We start from the raw sequence: 22,188 nt of genomic DNA, 5'->3' as shown, positions 1-22,188 counted from the left end.
CCCGTTGTCAGAGGACAGAGCTCATTGGTGGTTTGGGGGCCCGGGAACTGCCCCCCTCTACATAGTGGATCGGCCTGCCAGGTGACCCTTTGACTCATTCCCTTGCAGGGTCAAAGCTTGAGTGAATGCAGTTTGGAGGGCCCCATCCTCTACCTCAAAGAGTGTTCTGGGTGAAGCCCCCCTCCCATTGGGCTGCATGTACAGACCCGACCAGGGGGTCACGTCCGTGGCTGAGCCCAGCATGGTGCTCATGCCCGGTTGCCATGGCTGCACTTCTCTGGGTTTTGCTGTCCTGCAAGTGAAGGTTCAACAGGGAGACTTCCGTGCGCTGCTAGTCCTGCCTCCGCTGCCGCCCCCCCACTCTACTCAGTCTGCTGCCCCAGTAACAAAATAAAACAAAACAAACCCTTCTGCATATAGATAACTAGATGTTAGGGAGAAGAGCTTCAGCTTCGCCTTTCCCCAGGCATGCTAGTTTTCTAGGCATGCTTTGGACACTACACCAAACTAGCTCTACACCGAACAGGAAGGAAGGAAGGAGAAAATATTACTTAAATCAATCTCAGTGATCCCAATACGACTTCTCTTTTGTTAAGTATTTTTTTTTTTATTATTTTAGGATAAACAGTATAAATTCAACTATAACATAACATTTTAACATAATAAACATAAAAGGAATCTGGACAACCTTATCATCACAGTATTCGGCAATGTTACAATTCCCACATTATATGCAGTCTATTAACACAAAGGACAGTCGCACAGAAGTTTAACTCTTTATACAAATTCAGACGAAGAGCCAGTCTTTGTAATACTTGTTTTTAGGAATAGCCTTACGTTCCTTCAGATATTCTGTCACAGCGTACCATACAGCTATGAAATCTTCTAATTGTTTCTCTGACTGAGACATTAAAGTACCATTCGAGATCTTACGTAACACAAAGTGATCCCAGAGCGCCACATTCGCAAGGTAGGTACTTCTCATCTAGTACCATAACATTACCAGTTTGCCTCTGCTTTTGTGTGAACTAAAGGTACAGGAGTAAAACTTTAATAGATTTCTTACCAATTGATTTACTAAAGATTTAGGATGATCTGAAGTTTTTGTGAACCACTTTATCAGATGTATCCTGTATCGGTGCACATAGGTGTGTAAAAATCTAAACTTACAAAACACACATTTGGATCATGGGGTGGGGGCATGGTGGGCCTTGGCAGCCCTGCCTGACTTTTGCCACAGCTCTGTAGGCAGGCACGGCGGGCACAGATGTAAGCAAGGGGGTTTAGGTTTTGCCCAAGAAATGTTCATTGCCCTATCCAGTGTTGAAGTCATTGGGATGAATTATTCAGTTAGCAGCTGAACTAGGGATCTACACCAAGCCCAGCTCTGGCACAGTTCAAGCCTCATTAGCTGAAATCAGCTGCAGAATCCCCATTAGGTCTGTTGAAGACAAACTCTCTGAGAGAGACGTATCTCTCACAGAACAATGAAATCTTATTCATCAGATGTTAGACATTTGGCCAAACAGTGGAGCCCATATGGGAGATCTTGGGCCAGCAGAACAAACAGAGAATTTCTTGAAGTTAACTATTTTATTGAAACTAAAGTATCAATCTTTTTTTTTTTTTTAAGGAAAGAAGTTGATCACTATAAACAGGAGCAGATGAATCCTACAAGTACAGGGGAAATGTATGTAATAAAAATTAGGTCTAGTAACATTTCTCAACCTTATCTAAATATGTAAGAATGACAGTTCTCTTAAGATGAAAGCAAATCAGGTTTTCAATGGATTGGCAGAACGTTACACAAAATCGGAAGCCCGGCACACAAGATACATTCACCCAAGGTAAGATCTTCTCTGACTGAAGGCCACCAGTCTGGTGAGACCCTTACATGGCAATTTTGATAGAGGACAGAGAGAAAAAAGTCATTCTAGTTAAGAACATAAGAGAAGCCATGTGGCATCAGGCCAATGGCCCATCTAGTCCAACACTCTGGAAGCATCTAAAGTTTAGGATGAAGAAAAGAATTTGCCATGAAAACCCAGAACCAGACTTTGTTTCTTGTGAGTTTGCAAACATTCTTTCTTGCCAGTTCTGTCTTGGGGAATGGGATACCTTAGGGTCTGCCATCTGGTCTGGAGTTCAGGTGTAATTCCAAAAGGACTCCAGGCCCCACTTCGGAGGCTGGAAACCCTATGTGCCTCAACTGTGGGGTGCAAAGGAGTATCACAGAAATCACAGGTCTTTCGGGTGGTTTCAACCCTGTCCTCTAGCACTGAACAGGAAGGGGGGTTTAGCTACACCCCTTTCTGTCGCTCAGAGGGATGTCAGCAGGAACCCTTGCTGGTTGGTGGGTGTTGCTGTAGGTGCAAAGGACTCTAGCTTGTTCACTGGGCAATCTGGGCCTTGCAGAGTGGCACGAGTTCCCCTTCCCCCACGGAACCATGGAGGCCGGCAGGGTAGCTAGGCTGTGGATTGCAGGTTCTCAAACTCTGGCTGTTAATTTCTGAAGCCTTACAGAATATAAGTAAGGTTTCCCCTCAGTCCTAAGTTTTTTCCACGCTCCAGGCATTTATATCGCTTCACCCCTGAGTAAATGCTTTGACAGGAAGCAAGGAGTGTACACTTAGAGAAGCCTTTTTCATAGTCCAGGGATTTATGTGGTTTCTCCCCTCTATGAATTGTTTGATGGACAAGAAGGTCTCCACCTTGAATGAAGTTTTTTCTACTCTATAGGGGTCTACACGGTTTTTCCCGTGTGAATTCTTTGATGGGAAATAAGGTGGTGACTCCGACTGAAACTTTTCGTACACTGCAGGCATTTATATCGTTTCTCCCCTGTATGAATTCTTTCATGGGAAGTAAGGCTTCCACTCACCCTGAAGCTTTTCCCACACTCCAGGCATTTATATGGCTTCTCCCCTGTGTGAATCCTTTGATGAGAAGTAAGTTTTCCCCTCTGACTGAAGCTTTTCCCACACTCCAGGCATTTATATGGTTTCTCCCCTGTATGAATTCTTTGATGGCAAGTAAGGCTTCCACTCCGACTGAAGATTTTTCCACATTGCAGGCATCTATACGGCTTCTCCCCTGTATGAACTGTTTGATGGTTAGTAAGGCTGGCCCTCAGACTAAAGCTTTTTCCACATTGCAGGCAGCTATACGGCTTCTCCCCCGTATGAATTCTTTGATGGCGAGTAAAACTGTTCCTCAGACTGAAGCTTTTCCCACACTCCATACATTTATATGGTTTCTCACCTGTGTGAGTTCTTTGATGGGAAGCAAGGTTTCCTCTCAGACTGAAGCTTTTTCCACATTGCAGGCATTTATACGGCTTCTCCCCCGTGTGAATTCTTTGGTGGCCAGTAAGGCTCTTCCTCAGATTGAAGCTTTTCCCACACTCCATACATTTATATGGTTTCTCACCTGTGTGAATTCTTTGATGGGAAGTAAGGTTTCCACTCACCTTGAAGCCTTTTCCACATAGCAGGCATCTATACGGCTTCTCCTCTGTGTGAATTCTTTGATGACCTGTAAGGCTCTTCCTCAAATTAAAGCTTTTTCCGCACTCCATACATTTATATGGTTTCTCACCTGTGTGAATTCTTTGATGGCCAATAAGGTTCTTCCTCACACTGAAGCTTATCCCACACTCCAGGCACTTATATGGTTTCTCTCCTGTGTGAATTCTTTGATGGGAACTAAGGCTCCGACTCTCCCTGAAGCTTTTCCCACACTCCAGGCATTCATATGATTTTTCCCATGTGTGAGTTTTTTGATGGGAAGTAAGGTTTCCGCATAGAGTGAAGCTTCTCCCACACTCTAGGCTTTTATGTGGTTTCTCCAATCCATGAATTCTTTCATGGACATGAAGATTCCCAGCTTGTGTGAAGCTTTTCCCACACTCCATACACTTATATGGTTTCTCCCCTGTGTGAGTTCTTTGATGGGAAGTAAGTTTTCCACTCTGAGTGAAGCTTTTCCCACACTCCAGGCATTTATATGGTTTCTCCCCTCTGTGAATTCTTTGATGGACAGTAAGGTTTCCACTCACCCTGAAGCTTTTCCCACATTCCAGGCATCTATATGGCTTCTCCCCCGTGTGAATTCTTTGATGGACAGTGAGGATCTTCTTCAGACTGAAGCTTTTCCCACACTCAGTACATTTATATGGTTTGTCCCCTGTGTGAATTATTTTGTGGGAAGCAAGGTTTGCACTCTGACTAAAGCTTTCCCCACACTCCAGGCATTTATAAATTTTCCATTCATCATCGGAGTTCCATTGAATATTAACAATTTCCCCACTTGCAATACACATATTCCTGTTCTTTCCTATGTATATTTTTTGTGGTAGAGAGTCACTGCCCTGTAGAAGACTAGAAGTATTTCTCCCTTCATATGGATGCTTTTCCTCCTCGTTCCTCAGTGTATCACTATACTCAAGTTTGTCTTTCACGTCTGAATATGCATCCACTTTCTGTATCTCAAGGTGCTCAGACACTTCATCTGCTGATTCCGACACTACTCCTGCTGAAAGAAAGAAAAACCATTTGTGATGATGACCTTGTGTGGTGATGAATAAAAAACTGGGGTAATTTTAAACTGAAGAAAGAAAGAAAAACCGTGTGTGGTGATGACTTTGCATGATGATGAATAAGGTAACTGGGGTGATTTTAATCTGAACAGCTGATCTGGAACCAATAATTTAATGTGGCCTCTGTCTTTATACATTAAAGAAGTGTGGGGAGACAGGGTGTGTTCTTACGTATTGGATTTTCTTATGCTCAGATGAGTTAGTCTTGTGGAGTTCAATGGTTTGTTCTTTGTGCCTCCATTTCATGCTACACTCTGTATAATAAACAGTCCTATTTCTGAAACTGTTGTCATTTTGGTCTCTGCACTTGAACAAAGCCTCCTTCTCTGGCTCCTACAGTGTGGAGAATCTCTCTAACAACTTGAGTTCCAAGAACTTTCTCCTATCTCCACCTTGGCAGCTGTAAAGGGGAGATTCTGATACTATAAAGGAGAATCTGTTTCAGGCAAGCAGACTGTGAGCCTCTTAGAGGCCTAGGGTGGTAGATGTGAGAAACAAGAAAGAGGACTGGAGTGGGACAAAGGCTGGATGCAGGGGAACTCCTTGCTGAGGTCTAGCCTCTTGAGACCATTGAAGCAGCATAAATCCCTCATTCCCAGTGGCAAAAATAGGCCTGCAGGGTCATTTTACAACACTTGTAAAACTTTTGTAAATACTTGTTAAAAACACTTGTAAAAAACTTGTTAAAAAAACACTTGTAAAATTTTTACAACACTTGTAAAACTTGTACAACACTTGTAAAACACTTTTTCCCAACAGGGCTGGAACGACCCATCCTCGGAAGGCTACCCCACCGTCCTCTCTCCTTTCTTCCAGTATGATAAAGGAAGGCTTCAGACCCAGCAACCCTACGTCCCCTTTAGCAAACAGAGATGGGAAAAAACCTGGAATGGAAAAAAACTAAAGGATCAAGTTTACAGTCAAAAAGGGAATGAGAAATTCACTGTGAGATGCACAAAGAGGGGCGGCTGTCAGTCTCGCACCAACGCTGAAGGGAGAAGCACTCCTGCCTCCCACAAGAGCCAGGGGCTCATCTGTTCCTCATCCGGTGCTCCAACGGAGCCCCGCTCCCTGCTAAGACCCCTCCTGCACATCAGCTTCCTGTCTGACTGCTCCCGACAACGTGCAATCACTGTCAATCGGAAGTTTGAAAATTCTGGGTAGGGTTTAAAATACACGGGGACGGCCAGGATTTCCTCTGGAAGAGGCTGGATTCTATCCTGGCACAATGTATTTGCCAGAGACTTCAGAATACTTAGAGTGCTCTTCTCTGTGTGTGTGTGTGTGGAGGGGAATGTGTTCACATGGGAGCTGCTTTGGGCCACATCTCTGTGGGAAAAGCACATGCTTTGCATTGCAGGGACAGCAACCCAGGATCAAGGCCAGCCGTCGTCAGTTAAAGGGATCTCGAGTGAAAAAGGGCCGGGAAACACCCAGGCCTCTCAGACTGGGCAGTACTGAGCTGGACTTGGTGTAAAAGCGATCTGAGTTGGTAGAAGGAAGTCGCCTATTTTCATAGGTTCAAGATCTACAGGGACTACCGTGTTTCCCCGAAAGTAAGACATCCCCCAAAAATAAGACCTACTTACAGTTTTGCCTCTCGCTGAAATATAAGGAATCCCCCGAAAATAAGACCTCCCTGATAATAAGGCCCCCCTGAGCACACAGGAAGTGCGAGGTCTCTTTTAATCAGAGAGCCTGCACCGCTGCCAGGACAAGCCAGGACAATACCGTATTCTTCTTAATAAGACATCCCCTAAAAATAAGACCTAGTGCATCTTTGGGAGCAAAAATTAATATAAGACACTGTCTTATTTTTGGGGAAACACGGTATTTTAGCATTCACAACTCAGCCAAGCTCTTTGGAGGAGAAACTCAAACTGTGAGGATCAAGGAGGCCAGGGAAACCCACCAGCCCTTGGTAAGGAAATGGCGGGAACACACCATCCCATGAAAGCAGCTACCTGTCAATCTCTCCTCTTCATCAGCGATCACAAGAAACAGTTCTTCCTCTTCTTCCAGCCAGGATATGAGATCAGGTTTGGCGATTGGAGGTCCTTTTGATCAGGAAAAAAGACACAAAATTATAACTTAATGTGCCTGCCCATCAATTCAGCCATTCACCACAGGAAGTGGTGGCGGCTACAAGCATGGACGGCTTCAAAAGGGAATTAGATAAGCATACAGAGCAGAGGTCCATCAGTGGCTATTAGCCACAAGGTATAGATAGGGACTCTGGGGCAAGTGATGCTCTGTCTTCTTAGTGCTTGGGGGGGGGTCAACAGTGGGAGGGCTTCTAATGTCCTGGCCCCACTGGTGGACCTCCTGATGGCACCTGGTATTTCTGGCCACTGTGTGACACAGAGTGTTGGACTGGATGGGCCTTTGGCCTGATCCAACATTGGCGTCTCTTATGTTCTTATGTTCATTCCATGCCAGGTAGACTCTCCCTCCAGATATACACAATAGGCAAGTCACAGGGATGGGGTGGAGTACAGTATGGGGCAAGAACCACCAATCTGGCACTGGCATTTCTGCGCCTGCTCCCTGCCCAGCTGGGAGGGAAACGCCAGCTGAAAATGAAGTAAAGTGGCAGAGAAGCCAGCCGAGTCTTCTCCTCAGCCACATCTCAGCCCAGGTTAAGGAAAGGCTCAAGCAGGAAGCCTCTCCTTTAGACCGCCCCACCTTCTCCACACCAAACATCCCTCGGCCCCTCAGAACCCCTCCCTGCATCAGAGGAAAGGTCGTGGAAGGTGGCTGAGACCAGCCATCGGGACCAGGGCAGACTCCCCGACCACCTTACAGTCACCCCTCACAACAATAAGAACTCATTCAGCAAAGAACAAAAAAGATCCTCACCGAGAGAGGCCACGTTCCCAAAGTTCTCCAGCATGACTTCCTTGTAGAGAGCTCTCTGGGCTGGGCGCAGCAGGGCCCACTCCCCCGGGCTGAAATACACGGCCACCTCTTCAAAGGACACCCCAACCTGCAAGAAGGAGGAAGCATTTCTTTACATCATCAGAAAACTGGTCCATGCAGGGGGGAAAGCCGGAAACAGAGGTGGTCAATTAAGACTGGCGGAGCAACACAAAGAAGGCGGGAGAAGAGACTTGTGAGGACACTCTCCTTCCCCCCCATCTTCCTTGGGGGCATCTTGGGGCCAGAGCGGCTTTTCCCGTGGAGGGAGGTTACCAGAGCTGTGGGGAAGAGGCCAGAGATGTAAATGTGTGAAAGGACCAAAAAGTGCTTCTTGGGAAGTCCGTGGTCCAGTCTAGTTTCACAGTTGCTGCGTGGGCTTCTCTGAACCCCCCCCATCCTAGAAGGGGGGCCACCAGTTTCCTGCCTCCCCGAGGCTCAGCGCCAGAAGCCAGAGGAAGGAGCCCGAGGCTCTGAGCCTTGCAACAGAAAAGGAAGCAGGCCTGCCCTCCCCTACACATCTCCCCACTGGTCCCCCCCCAATGCGTACCTGAGCTGGCTGCATGGCGGCTCTTTTCCCTTCACCACACGGAGGTGAGGCTGAAGAAGGCATCCAGGGAGTCTCTTCGCTGCTGTCTGGGAATGGAGAGAAAGAAGGAGGGTGGGAGAAGCAGCTCACCCTCCCCTCAAGAGCCAGATTTTCACCTGGGGTCTGGGCTTCATCTGCGTTAGCTCTAGCACAGCCTGGCTGCCCCCCCCCCCCGGTGGATCTGTGATTTCCCCCGACTCCACAGGAGGGTCAGCTGCGAACCCTTGGGGTGTTGAACCAGTGTCTCCACTTGGTGCTCCAGGGAACAGGCAGTCAAATGTTAACTGGAGGAGAGGAATCCTGAATAAGTTTTAAAATATACCGGGAAGGCCAAGACTTCCTCTGCAAGAGGATGGATTTCATATTGGCATAGTGCATGCATGTCACCCTTCACAACACTGCTCCATGCGGGTGGGTGGGAGTAAAATGTGGAGAGGATAAACAAGGCCACAGGGATCCACCAGCCCCTGGAAGGAAAAGCAAGCAGGTATCTTAGCAGCTACCTGCCGATCTCTCCTCTTCTTTAGAGATCCGGAGAAACAGTTCTTCCTCTTCTTCTAGCCAGGATATGCGATCAGGTTTTGCAATCAGAGGTCCTTGTGATTAGGAAAAACACAAACACAAAGTTATGCTTCTTCTTTGTACCCACACATTCAGCCATTCCAAGCTAGGTTGACTGTCCCTCCAGAAATACACAGCGGGCAAATAATGGGGAAGGGTGTAGTACAGCATGGGGTCAAGAATAGGAATGCATACAAATCGGAAAAATGCAGTTCGTGTTGGTTCATGGCCAAACAACAAACAAAACCATAAAGTTCGCTGGCAAAACGAACTGGTTCGTGGTTCGCAGCAAACCCTGTTGAAAGGGACCACACAACAGGGTTTGCAGAAAGCCCCAAAAAAACAGCTGAGCAGCAAGGAGCAGCCTGTTCCCTGCTGCTCAGCTGTTTTTCGGGGTTTCTTGTGCAGTCGGACTGCACATTAAAGCCCCAAACAGCTGGGCGGCGGGGAGCAGAAAGCAGAAGTTTAAGGAGACTCGGACACCCTTTATACCCTTGCTTTTTGCCCTGTCCACGAAATGCCATGTACCCCTTTAAAAGTTTGTGGGAGTTTGTGACAGTAGACCCTGAAGGTAGACTTCAGTTTGCAAACCACAAACAGGGCAAAATTCGTGACAAATTTTGCTTCATGGTTCAGTTTGTGCCCATCCCTAGTCAAGTATCATCCATCTTTGGTTATCCTGAGACATGGAGGGAGCAATGTCTATGTGGTCATGCACATATGTACACCCAACTCTGGTCCTCTTGGCACCTGAGCCACTGTATGCACAGATCGCAGATTGGTGCAGTATTTCCCCAAAGGAAAATTGAAAAGGGTTCACTTTTATTAAGTATAAAGGGACAAACTGAAGGCAGAACAGAAGGGCGAATTTTAAAGGCAGCCAGCAGCTAGCAATCAAAACACTTAAACTATCGATTTAATTCTTAATCCTACAATGACTAAGATCTTTAATGACTGAGGTGCCCAATCATGTCTCCGGTATGGCTAATCCATGAGAGAGCTGTGGGGTTCTGGGCATGTCCCTGATGTGATGCTCATGAATAAAAGAGAGAGAAGGGGAAAGGGAAAAGGAATGCAGGAGTGCAAAGAGGAGGCCTCCCTCTCTCTCTCTCTCTCTCTCTCTGATCAATGCTGCCACCACCTGGCCTTTGTTGGAATTGTCCACTGGAGGACCAGGACTCCCGGCTTCCCTTCCACGTTCTGAAGCCTTGCCCCTCTGTCTCCCATCACCTGGTTACCATGGGGACAGTTGCCTTGTGTGCCTCTAGAGGTGACTCCGACTCACTTTAAGTCTTTAAGCAGCAGCTGGACAAACATTGTCATGGATGCTCTAGACCAATCCTACTAGGCTGATCTACTTTCTAGAGAGCTTGCAGAACCTTTGTCCATCGTCTTCCAAACCTCTTGGGAGGATGGGAGACGTGCCACAAGACTGGAGGAGGGCAGATGTTATCCCAGCTTTGGAAAAAGGGAGGAGGGATGGCCCAGGAACCTACAGGCCAGTCAGCCTGACCTCTGTCCCAGGGAAGGTACGGGAGCAGATTTTAAAGGGAACAATCTGTGAGCATCTAAAGTCCAGCTTGGTGATCCAGGGGAGTCAGCACGGATTTGTCCCCAACAGGTTCTGCCAGACCAACCTCATTCCCTTCTTTGATAGAGTGACAAGCTTACTGGATCAAAGGAATGCTGTTGATGTTGTTGACCTGGATTTCAGTAAAGCTTTTGACAGGGTCCCCCATGATGTTCTGATGGGTAAACTAAAGGACTGTGGACTGGACCGTAGGACAGTTAGGTGGAGAGGGAACTGGTTGAAGAACCGCACTCAGAGAGTAGTTGTCAATGGCATTTCATCTGAAAGGAGTGAGGTGTTCAGTGAGGTGCTACAGGGCTCGGTTCTAGGCCCAGTACTTTTCAATATTTTTATAAATGATCTGGATGAGGATGTGGAGGGGCTACTCATTAAATCTGCAGATGACAATAGATTGAGAGGAGCAGTGAACATACCAGAAGATAGTGTACAGTTCTGGAGGCCTCACTTCAAAAAGGATGCGGACAGAATGGAGCGGGTGCAGAGGAGACTGAGAACGATGATCGGGGGCCTGGAGACCAAGCCCTGTGAGGAAATGCTGAGGGGCTTGGGAATGTTTAGTCTGGAGAAGAGGAGGCTGGGGGGAGGGAACATGATGGCTCTCTTTAAGTATTTGAAGGCCTGTCACTTAGAAGAGGGCAGGGAGCTGTTCCTGTTGGCAGCACAGGCTAGGACTCGGAATACTGGGTTAAAATTAAGGATGGGAAGGTACCAGCTGGATATTCGGGAAAACTTTTTTATAGTAAGAGTTGTGCAACAGTAGAATCAGCTGCCTAGGGAGATGGTGAGCTCCCCCTCACAGGCAGTCTTTAAGCAGTGGCTGGACAAACACTTGTCAGGGATACTCTAGGCTGATCCTGCAATGAGCAAGGGGTTGATGGCCTGTATGGCCTCTTCCAACTCTGTGATTCTATGATTCTGCACTGAGCCGGGGGTTGGACTAGATGGCCTGTATGGCCCCTTCCAACTCTATGATTCTGTGATACTTCCAGCACAGCACCAGACTGAGTAAGGAATCCCAAAGAAAAGGGTAAAACACGATTCCTCTGCCCCTCCTTCTATGCATGCCCTAGCAGATGTTAAATATCAGGCAGACTCCTTAGAGAGCCAGTTTGGTGTAGTGGTTAAGTGCACGGACTAATCTGGGAGAACCGGGTTCGATTCCTCACTCTTCCACTTGCAGCTGCTGGATGACCTTGGGCAAGCCATAGTTCTGTCAGAGCCAGGGGTCATTTGGGGGGGGGACGCGGGGGGACGCCATCCCCCCAGGTGAGGTGTGGGAGGGCGGGGCCTGGAGCTCCCTGCTGGTGCCCGCTGGAGGTCGCCGCCGGCTGTGGGGAGGACACACTTCCGGTGATGTCAGGGGGTGTGGCATATGCTAATGAGTTATGTTAATGAGTCCCCCTAGCTCTTTTTCTACGAAATGACCCCTGGTCAGAGCTGTTTTCTCAAGGACAGTTCTGGAAAGAGCTCCCTCAGCCCCACCTACCTCACAAGGTGTCTGTTGTGGGGAGGGGAAGGGAAAGGAGTTTGTAAGCTGCTCTGAGACTGAGTGAAGGGTGAAGTATAAATCCAATCTCTTCTTCTTCTTAGCTTAGAAAGTTAGATGTTTTACATGATTTCCACTACCGGTAGTACCTTCAAGTCTTTCAGGAGTACCGCCCAGCACACCACAATGGCTGCCTCCCACAGACCTCAGTTAAGAGTTCTGTCGGCGTCGATGGAATCTACACAAAAGAGACCTTCCCCCTTGCTCCTAGGAGTCTTATCATCTCTCTTTCTCCTCCCCCTGACCAGGTCAGGCTGACTCAAAGAAGTTTTTCCTGGAGTCTTCCTGAAGTTGTTCTTGCACTTAATTTCTCCATGTAATGATTCCTTGTTTTATATGTGTGTATGTCTCCTTAAAAGTTTGGTTGCATGGCTGTGTGATAGACTAGAGTGCTTGAAGAGAGAAATGTGGTGTGATTGGTGGTTGACAGAGAGGGGGAGGGGTTTGGAAGTGTTTCTGAGTGGATGAAAATGTATCTCTGTCAAGAGTGACAGTTACAGAGGAGACAGTTGATAAAGACAGTTGTTAAGTTAGTTCTGAAGTTGGAGAGGGAAGCTGTCTTGTGGATGGTATAGGAATTAGTTCTGTGTATGAAGAAGAGTTGAATGTATATGAAAGAATAAAGTAAAGTTAAAGAGAAAAATAAAAAGTCTGAGTAACAGGATAAAAAGAAACAGTAAACATATATGGCCTAAAGAAAAAAGTGTTACAAAGTTACATGCCAAAATCCCTGACAGTGTGAGAGAAAAGTGTGTGAAAAACCAGTTGGAATTGTTCAGTATTTACCCATTCCTAGATACAGAGTACTATCCTGTTATTTATGAATTATATCAATAAATCTACTTTTATTAAGATACCAGCTCTGAAAGAAATACTTCCCAGGACCACATTAGTACCTCGAAAGCTCTTACCCGACCTACCTACCCAGTGATAGAAATAATATAATATAAAGGTTTGGAAAGCCTTAAATTTCCTGGTGGCAGCCGGATATACACAGTAAAACAAAACATAAAGAACACTTTTAAAGAGAAACCAGACCTCCCCAGTTAAGGCGTTGTCACACTCCAAACCTCTGCTCTCTGCTTGGGGAGGAGAACTGGACCATCCCATTGTCTATAGCTAGACTGACTAGCCTTCCTAAAAAAGTGGCTGAGGTGAAGCTGGAAAGCGACTGAACTGACTTCCCCCCTCCTGCCCGTTCTCTGCCCACATAAAAACTTTTTGAACCTTGTGGTGAAGGTTTTACTCAGTTCAGACCTCCAAAGAAAAAATTCATTTCTTCACAGGGACCATGGGCCATAATGAGACAAAAAGGGAGCGATTAAGAGTGAGGAAGTAGATCATAGTTGCAAATGCTTATCAGTGTGTGCTCTTTCCTTAAAGGCAGGAGGAGGTTTCATGGAAGAACCTGACCCGAAGTGTATGGCTGAGTCGCAGACCTTATAGACTTAAATTTCCCATATTTGGGGACATGTGGCCTGTGATAGTGGAATCCAATTACATTGTCTTGTTTGCTAGTTTCGGGAGTCAGTAAACTTTGTTCCTTTGCCCATATCTGTTTGGTCAATGCTAACTGTGATCTGATATAAACCCAAACAACCACTATTTAGTTTTTGCTTACAGGTGTGTTAGGAGCCAGAAATGAGTCTTTCCCTTTACCATTAACTCAGGAAAGAGACCAGGCTGCTCATTAAGAGATTTGGCTTCAGAAAATCCCTTTTAGTCTTGTGCAATATTTGTTCTTTGTTGTCGCAAGGAAAGGGCTTGAAAATAAAATGACTGCTATTATATTGCTCCTGTATAGATCTATGGTGCAGCCTCATTTGGAATACTGTGTGCATTCCTGGTCACTGTACCTCAAGAAGGACACCAGAGAGCTGGGAAAAGTACATAAGAGGGCAAGGAGTGATTACCCTTCCCTATGACGAAAGGCTGAAGACTCTGGGACTTTTCAGTTGTTAAGAGAAAAGTAAGGGGATGGATGTGATAGAGGATTATAAAACTATGCACAGGGTAGAGACCTATGACAAAGAGGACTTTTCCTCCCCCTCCCAAAATACAAGAATTGGAGGGCATCCAACAAGCCTGATGGGCAGTAGATTCAGGACACACAAAAGTAAATCTATTTTTACACAGCAAGTTATTAAAACGTGGCATTTGCTGCCACAGGATGTAGTGATGGCCACAGGCAGAGACAGGATTTAAAAGGGGATTAGACAGATCCATGGAGGAGAGGCCTATCAGTGGCTTCGGCACCTCTCCTGCCACATCCATCCTCTGTCTAAGAAATCTCACCCTCTGCCACCCCCACCTGTTTGCCCTTTTCTGCATCTCCTCCATCCTTCTCCTGCCCAAATGTCCCCACCAGCCCTACCCCCTCCTTTATCTGCTTCCCACACACACACGAACCTCACCCACAGTCCCCCACCACTTCCCTCCTTCCTTCCATTGTCTCTGCTTCCTAAAGGTGCCCCTAGAACAGTGGTGGCAAACCTATGGCACGGGTGCCAGAGGTGGCACTCAGAGCCCTCTCTGTGGGCACGCGTGCCATCGCCCCAGCCAGGCCCAGACCATCATTAAAGTGTCGAATTCTCTGCCAAATAATTTTAAGTAAATGAAAGCATTTGGGATTGCTTTCCTTACTTTGTTTGGATCATCTTAAGTTAATGTATGAGTTGTTTTTTCTAAAGTAAAACCTCAGTATTCAGGTTAAATTGCCGTGTTGGCACTTTGCGATACATAAGTGGGTTTTGGGTCACAGTTTGGGCACTCGGTCTCTAAAAGGTTCGCCATCACTGCCCTAGAACCTGCAACCCCTGAGCCCTGTCCAAGGTGCTGGGTTCGGGTCTTGCTCTCAAACCCACTGCAGGGACCTCGCGGCTCTGCACAAAGAGCCCAGGGTGCCTCCCTTATACACGGGAAGTCTTCTCTCACACCTCTTCCTGCACCCCCCTTCTTTCTCTCTTGCATTGCAACACCCCTTCTTCCCCCCCCCTTCCCCCTGCAAAGACCGTAAGAGCTCACCAACTAGATATGAGTCCAGCGACAACTGAGAGACCAAGACTACTTGGGGGAGATGAGTTCTGAGGGTCTAACTTCTGCAACCCTCTTGGAGCTCCTCTGACTCCCTCCCAGCCATTCCGGAAAACACCCCGGAAATGGGGCTTGGAAGGGGACAGGAAATAGCTCCTCCCATGTTGAAACCCCCCCATGCCTCTCTAGGACCGCACGTCTCTCTCTTTAACCCTTGGAGAGCATCTCTGTTCAAGAAGCCCGGGAGAGAAAATGCAAACAGAACATCTGAGGAGGAAACGGCAGATAAATGTTGTTACCCAACATCAAATAAATTACGACAGCCCACAGCAAAGAGTCAGGCTTTACTGGGCCTGTTTTAATGGGATGGGGTAAAAGGAAATATATTTCTTAAAAAATCACCCTGATTGGGTAAGGTTACCATATTTTGAAAAGCAAAAAGGAGGGGGATATATTCCCCAACTGACCACTTCAAACAGCTGATCACTATTGATAAATCTCATTTTAAATACCTCTATTATTTAAGCTAGGGTTGCCAGCTACAGGTTAGGAAATTAATGAGAACATAAGAGACACCAATGTTGGATCAGGCCAAAGGCCCATACAGTGGCCAGAAATACCAGGTGCCATTCAGGAGGTCCACCAGTGGGGCCAGGACATTAGAAGCCCTCCCACTGTTGACCCCCTCCCCAAGCACCAAGAAGACAGAGCATCACTGGCCCCAGAGTCCCTATCTATACCTTGTGGCTAATAGCCACTGATGGACCTCTGCTCCATATGCTTATCCATATGCCTTTTGAAGCTGTCCATGCTTGTAGCCGTCACCACTTCCTGTGGCAGTGAATTCCATGTGTTAATCACTCTTTGGGTGAAGAAGTACTTCCTTTTATCCGTTCTAACCCGACCGCTCAGCAATTTCATGGAGTGCCCACAAGTTCTTGTATTGTGAGAAAGGGAGAAAAGTACCTCTTTCTCTACCTGCTCTATCCCATGCATAATCTTATAAACCTCAATCATATCACCCCTCAGTCGTCGTTTCTCCAAGCTAAAGAGCCCCAAGCACTTTAACCTTTCCTCATAGGGAAAATGAGGTCGCACCATTGATTTATATAGCGGCATTATGATATTGGCTGATCTGTTTACAATACCCTTCCTAATAATCCCCAGCATAGCATTGGCCTTCTTTATTGCAGTCACACACTGTCTCGACATTTTCAGTGAGTTATCTACTACAACTCCAAGATCTCTCTCTTGATCAGTCTCTGCCAGTTCAGACCCCATCAATGTGTATTTATATTTAGGATTTTTGGCTCCAATGTGCATCACCTTGCACTTGGCCACATTGAACCCCATTTGCCATGTTGACGCCCACTTGCCCATCTTTGACAGATCCCTTTGGAGTGCCTCACAATCCTCACTGGTTTTCACCACCCTGAACAACTTCGTATCATCTGCAAATTTAGCCACTTCACTGCTTACTCCCAACTCCAAATCATTAATGAACAAGTTAAAAAGCAGTGGACCAAGTACTGATCCCTGTGGTACCCCACTGCTTACACCCCTCCACTGGGAGAACTGCCCATTTATACTCACTCTCTGTTTTCTATTAATTAGCCAGTTTTTGATCCATAAAAGGACTTGTCCTTTTATCCCATGATTTTTGAGCTTACTTAGGAGCCTTTGATGAGGAACTTTATCAAAAGCTTTCTGGAAGTCAAGGTAAACAATATCTACTGGATCCCCCTTATCCACATGTTTGTTCACCCCCTCAAAGAACACTAACAGGTTAGTGAGACAAGATCTTCCCTTACAGAACCCATGCTGAATCTGCCTCAATTGGTTTTGTTCATCTATGTGCCTAATAATTCTTTCCTTAATAATGGTGTAATGATTCCTTGTTTTATATACGTGTGTGTCTCTTTAAAAGTTTGGTTGCATGATTGGTGATAGACTAGAGTGGTTGAAGAGACAAGTGTGGTGTGATTGGTGATTGACAGAGAGGGGGAGGGGTTTTGGAAGTGTTTCTGAGTGGATGAATATGTATGTCTGTCTGGAGTGAAAGTTACAGTTGGGACAGTTGATGAAGACAGTTGGTTAGGAGTTAGTTCTCAGGTCTGAGAAGAAAAGCAGTCTTGTGTATGATATGAGAGTTAAGTTCTGTATATGAAGGAAAGTGACAAGCAGTTCTGTGTTAAAACAGTTATAAACTGAAGTTGAATGTATAGGAAACAGTAAAGTAAAGTTTATGAGAACTAAAGTTATATGACCGTCTGAGTGACAGACTGGAGTGAATCAAGAAACGTATATGACCTTTAGGTAAAGAGTTACAAAGTTACCTGAAAGGTCCCTGTCAGAAAGGGGAGTAGATCTTATGTGAGACACCAAGCAATTGTTGAAATTATTCACCTTACCGGTTACATTGTTCTACCCTTTTATTTATGAATTATTTCAATAAATCCTCTTTTATTTAAGTATACTAACTCTGAAAGAAATACTTCCTCAAGACCACATTAGTTCCCTGAAAGCCTTAAACTCTACCTACCTACCCAGTTATAGTAAGAGTAAAAGCCTAAAGGTTTGGAAATCCTTTAAAATTTCCTGGTGGCAGCCGGATATACCCAGTAGAACCAAACATAAAGAACACTTTTAAAGGGAAACCAGACCTCCCCAGATAAGGGGTCGTCACAAATGGTTTCTACCAATTAATCCGGTATCGACGTCAGACTGACTGGCCTGTAATTTCCCGGATCTCCTCTGGAACCCTTTTTAAAGATGGGAGTGACATTAGCTACCTTCCAGTCCTCAGGAATGGAGGCAGATTTTAAGGAAAGATTACATATTTTTGTAAGGAGATCCACAAGTTCACATCTGAGTTCTTTCAGAACTCACGGATGTATGCCATCTGGGCCTGGTGATTTATCAGTTTTTAAGTTGTCTATCAGTTTTAAGAAGTTTATCAAGAGAAGTTTATTGCCCTTTGGTTCCCAATAATTTCTTATCTAAATAAAAATGTTCTCCCCAAAAACAAATTTTATCATGATCTTATTTACTTTTGACTTGCCTGATGTATATGAGCACTGAGTAGTTATGTCGTTCCGGGAATGCCTGCTCTTCGCAGTTAAAAACATTGTAAGCTGGTCTGAAATATTGACAGTTTGTACATATCTGCTTTACAACTACCACACTGTGTTTCTAATTTATCTTGTATTTGTTTTTATGATTCTGGAGAGTTCTTGCTGTCCCGTATATTAAACTATTGCTCTATTTATTTTTTGTCTGCTTTTGTTTTGTCTGTTGAAAACAATGATTATATATATATATGTGTGTGTGTGTGTGTATATATATATATATGTATGTGTGTGTGTGTTATATGTGTGTGTGTGTGTGTGTGTGTGTATATGTGTGTGTGTGTGTGTGTGTGTATACACACACACACACACTGCTGCTCTTCATAGGGCGTTACTGTTTCTTGCTTTGGAGATTTAGAAAGGAGGATTCGAGGGGAAATCCCTTCCCAGGTTCCCCCCTCAACAGGCACTGCCCCCAAAGCTCCAGGAATCTTCTGGACCGGAGGTGGCAACCCTGTCTCGGTTGCAGCAGGGAGAAAACCCCCATGCTTAGCTTCTCCACCTACTGCAGCATCCCGGTTAAGAGTTAAAATAAACAATTTTGGGATTGCTAGAGAGGCATCTTTCTGCTCGGCTACCCCCTCCGTCTTCCCAAGGGGGGGAGGAGAGACAAGATTTTCCCAGAGAGGATCTGGTGAGTTGCAAATTAATTCGGGGGCCGGGGATGAAAATGCAGTAAAGGTAGTTAAAAACGTGTGTGTGTGTGTGTGTGGAGTCTTCAGGCCCAGCCAATAAACAGAAACAAGGGGAGAGGGCTTCTGCTGGGAGGGGATTATTGCACTCTCCTCAAATTTCCCCAAAGGGAGAAGGCCTCCAAAAATGACCCATTTGGGCTGTTTCTCTGCAGCACCCAAACTGGTGGTTTAAGGTTGCCAACCTCCAGATGGTAGCTGGAGACCTGGGATTATAACTGATCTCCAAGTGAGTTCACCTGGGGGGGAAATGCCCGCTTTGGAAGATGGACTTGGTGGCATTACACTCCAGTGAAGTCCCTCCCCCGCCCAAACCTCACCCTCCTCAGGCTCCACCTCCCAAAACCCCAGATATATCATAAGCTAGAGCTGGCAACAACCCAAGTGGTTTATCTCCTTTTCTGCAATGAGGCAGGATACGGCATAGGCGACCTTTGAATTTAGACAGCAGAGGATCCGATTCAAACTGACTGACTTTTGTGCTGCAAAGAAGCAGACGGGGGTGAGACGCAATGTTCCCTCTAAGCTGTGGAGTCTTGTGAGCGAAAGTTCTACTTTGTGAGCCACTGGCATTAAAGTTGGGAGCCAACGATTTGCCTGCTGCATAAATTAGCTTGCTCTGGAGCCATCCCTCCTGAGCTGAGACCAAAAATGTGTGAGCCAGAGGCTAAAAAACTGTGAGCCAGCTCACACTAACTCAGCTTAGAGGGGACAGTGGGTGAGAGGGGCTCTGGCTGGGGTCTTCTGAGGAGGGGGTTGTTAGGGAACCTGCTGTGAAAGGATTCAAAGGAATGCATAGAGACTGAAAACAGGTTAAAGGCAGGCCAGTGCAGGGGAGGTCCAGGTTCCAATCCTCCCTCAGCCATGAGCCTTTAGATTTGAGTCTTGTAGTACGTTATAGGGCAACACTGACTCGAATCTGCTTTCACACATGCTGGAAAAAAATGCACTTTCAGTCCACTGTCAATGCACTCTACAACTGGATTTTACTGGGTGAAATGGCAAAATCCACGTGCATATGATCACTGAAGTGCATTGGAGGTGGACTGAAAGTGCATTATTCAGTCTGTGTGAACACGCATCTGCTGTACTGCAGACCAACATGGCTACCCTGTGAAATGATCTTCGTGAAATGTGTTAGGTGAGTCTCTCTCTCCCTTGCTGAGCAGTTGTAACAACATCACAGGTAGAAGACAACTGTAAAAGAGCCCCTGAGCTGTTTGCAAGGGCAGGATAAAATAAGAGAGAGACACTCCTCTCAAGTTTATGTTTTGATTTTGGGATCTTAAAATGGGTTCAAGAGAGAATTAGATTTGTGGAGGAGAGGTCCATCTACGGCTACTAGACACAGAGACTAAAGGGACCCTCCATATTCAGAGGCAGTCTACCTCTGAAGGGTAGTGCTGTGTCCGGGGAAGGCCTCAGTCTCTGTACCCTGTTTATTGGCCCTCCAGAGGAACTGGTTGGCCACTGTATGAGACAGGATGCTGGACTAGATGGACCACTGGTCTGATCCAGCAGGGCTCTTCTTATGAAGGCCTCGGGCTCTCTGCCCTGTTGTTGGCCCTCCAGAGGAACTGGTTGACCACTGTGTGAGACAGTATGCTGTACTAGATGGACCATAGGTCTGGTCCAGCAGGGCTCTTCTTATGTTCTTATGAAGGCCTCGGCCTCTCTGCCCTGTTGTTGGCCATCCAGAGAAACTGATTGGCTACTGTGTGAGACAGGATGCTAGACTAGATGGACCACTGGTCTGATCCAGCAGGGCTCTTCTTGTGCTCTTATGAAGGCCTCGGCCTCTCTGCCCTGTTGTTGGCCCTCCAGAGGAACTGGTTGGCCACTGTGTGAGACAGGAGGCTGGACTAGATGGGCCACTGGTTGTATTCAGCAGGGCTCTTCTGATGTTCTAAAATGTCTGCCTTCATTTTGTGTTAGGGAGGTAACCTGTCTGCAAGCTAGAATCACCCACTTTGAATTCTCAGTTGGGGAGTAACTTGTTGGTTCAGCTGGACTTAGGTGCTCTCACCTGGGGAGGTGCCATGGCTTAGTGGTAGAGCATCCGCTTAGCATGCAGGAGGTCCCAGGTTCAATCCCCAGCATCTCCAGTAAGGAACAGGTTGTAGTCAATATGAAAGTCCTTAGCCTGAGACCTTGTGAAGCCACTGCTGGTCCAAGTAGACAAGACTGACTTTGGTGTTCTGATTCAGTGTAAAGCAGCCTCGTGTGTCCTTGTGCCCTAGCTTGATCAAGAGAGAATATGTCGAAAGCGGGAGGGGACTGTTGGGCCCTGCTGGAAGCCGCCCTGGAACAGGGGCTGAAAACAGAAGAGAAAGAATCCACTTGCCCCGAAGCAGCCCAAGAGCCTGACGGTGTCCAGGATAGAAAAAACAGGGGATTCTGGGAAAGAAGCATGCAGACAATTCCGGGAGAGGACACCGTCCGCTCTGACACGCTGCGCCTGCACTTCCGACAGTTCCTCTATCAGGAGGTCGAAGGGCCCCGTGAGGTTTGCAACCGACTCCATGCTCTTTGCCATCTGTGGCTGAAACCAGAACAACGCACGAAAAACCAAATCCTGGACCTGGTGACCCTGGAGCAGTTCCTGGCGATCCTGCCGTCAGAGATCCAGAGCTGGGTTCGAGAAGGCCGGCCAGAGACCTGTTCCCAGGCGGTGGCCCTGGCAGAAGGTTTCCTCCTGAAGCAGGCAGAGGGGAAGAAGCGGAAGGAGCAGGTGAGACCATTTCACCCAGGAAATTTGTGGAGCTGTTCTTTTGAGGAAGGAAGGGCAGTCTGAACTTCACCGGTATCCCAACCTTTTCTAGAAATCTCCCATGGAGGAGACCTCCTTGCCCAGTGTTTTAATCATTTTTATGTTCGTATATTTTAGTTCTGGTTTTGATGATGTGTCTTTGTCGGTTTTAATGGATTTTAAGAATGTGATTTTGTTCTGCAATTTTGTAGCCACTTCAGTGGCCCTTATGGAGGCAGAAAAGTGGTGTATAAATTGTGTAAACATGAACCTATCCATCCACTCTGCCCCATCTTCGGAGGCCCTGCTTTGGGTGCCCCTGCCATCCGCGGCTAGGCACACGGCAACCCAAGAAGAGCCTTTTGGGTTGTGGCATCAAACCTTTGGGATTGTATTCTTCAGAGCTTAAGGGAGCAACAGTGGGAGGGCTTCTAGTGTCCTGCCCCCACTTGTGGACCTCCTGATGGCCCCTGCGTTTTGGCCACTGTGTGACACAGAGTGTTGGACTGGATGGGCCACTGGCCTGACCCGACATGGCCTCTCTTATGTTCTTAATTCCCACCCCTGTGAGATTCGTTTGTCTACCTCTATCGTTGTCTTCCGCCAGTGGTGAAGACTTTTCTGTTCTGTTTGGCACATCCCCAATAACTGATATTTGCCTCCTCCCTGGATTTTAGTGTTATACTTGTTTATGTGTTTTCATTGAGTTATAGTTTATATAAATTATCTGAAATGTTTTTGATGTTGAAATGCTGATCTAATGAGGGCAAGGCTCAACAGAGGTCA

General features: G+C 46.6%; 1 protein-coding gene across 1 annotated transcript in view; it reads right to left on the bottom strand.

The window, feature by feature from the left end:
- LOC107123819 (zinc finger protein 850-like) overlaps positions 1-22,188 on the bottom strand; it is a 399,053-nt gene that overhangs the window by 66,160 nt on the left and 310,705 nt on the right. Inside the window, exon 6 of the mRNA XM_015427160.1 lies at positions 3,055-4,189. Within this exon, the coding sequence (XP_015282646.1) occupies positions 3,055-4,189 (1,135 nt within the window). The remainder of the gene's footprint in view (positions 1-3,054; positions 4,190-22,188) is intronic.

The sequence above is a fragment of the Gekko japonicus genome, unplaced genomic scaffold, assembly GCF_001447785.1.
Source record: "Gekko japonicus isolate JY-2015 unplaced genomic scaffold, Gekko_japonicus_V1.1 scaffold712, whole genome shotgun sequence".
NCBI classification, from domain to species: domain Eukaryota; kingdom Metazoa; phylum Chordata; class Lepidosauria; order Squamata; family Gekkonidae; genus Gekko; species Gekko japonicus.
This window is presented reverse-complemented; position numbering and strand designations above follow the sequence as displayed.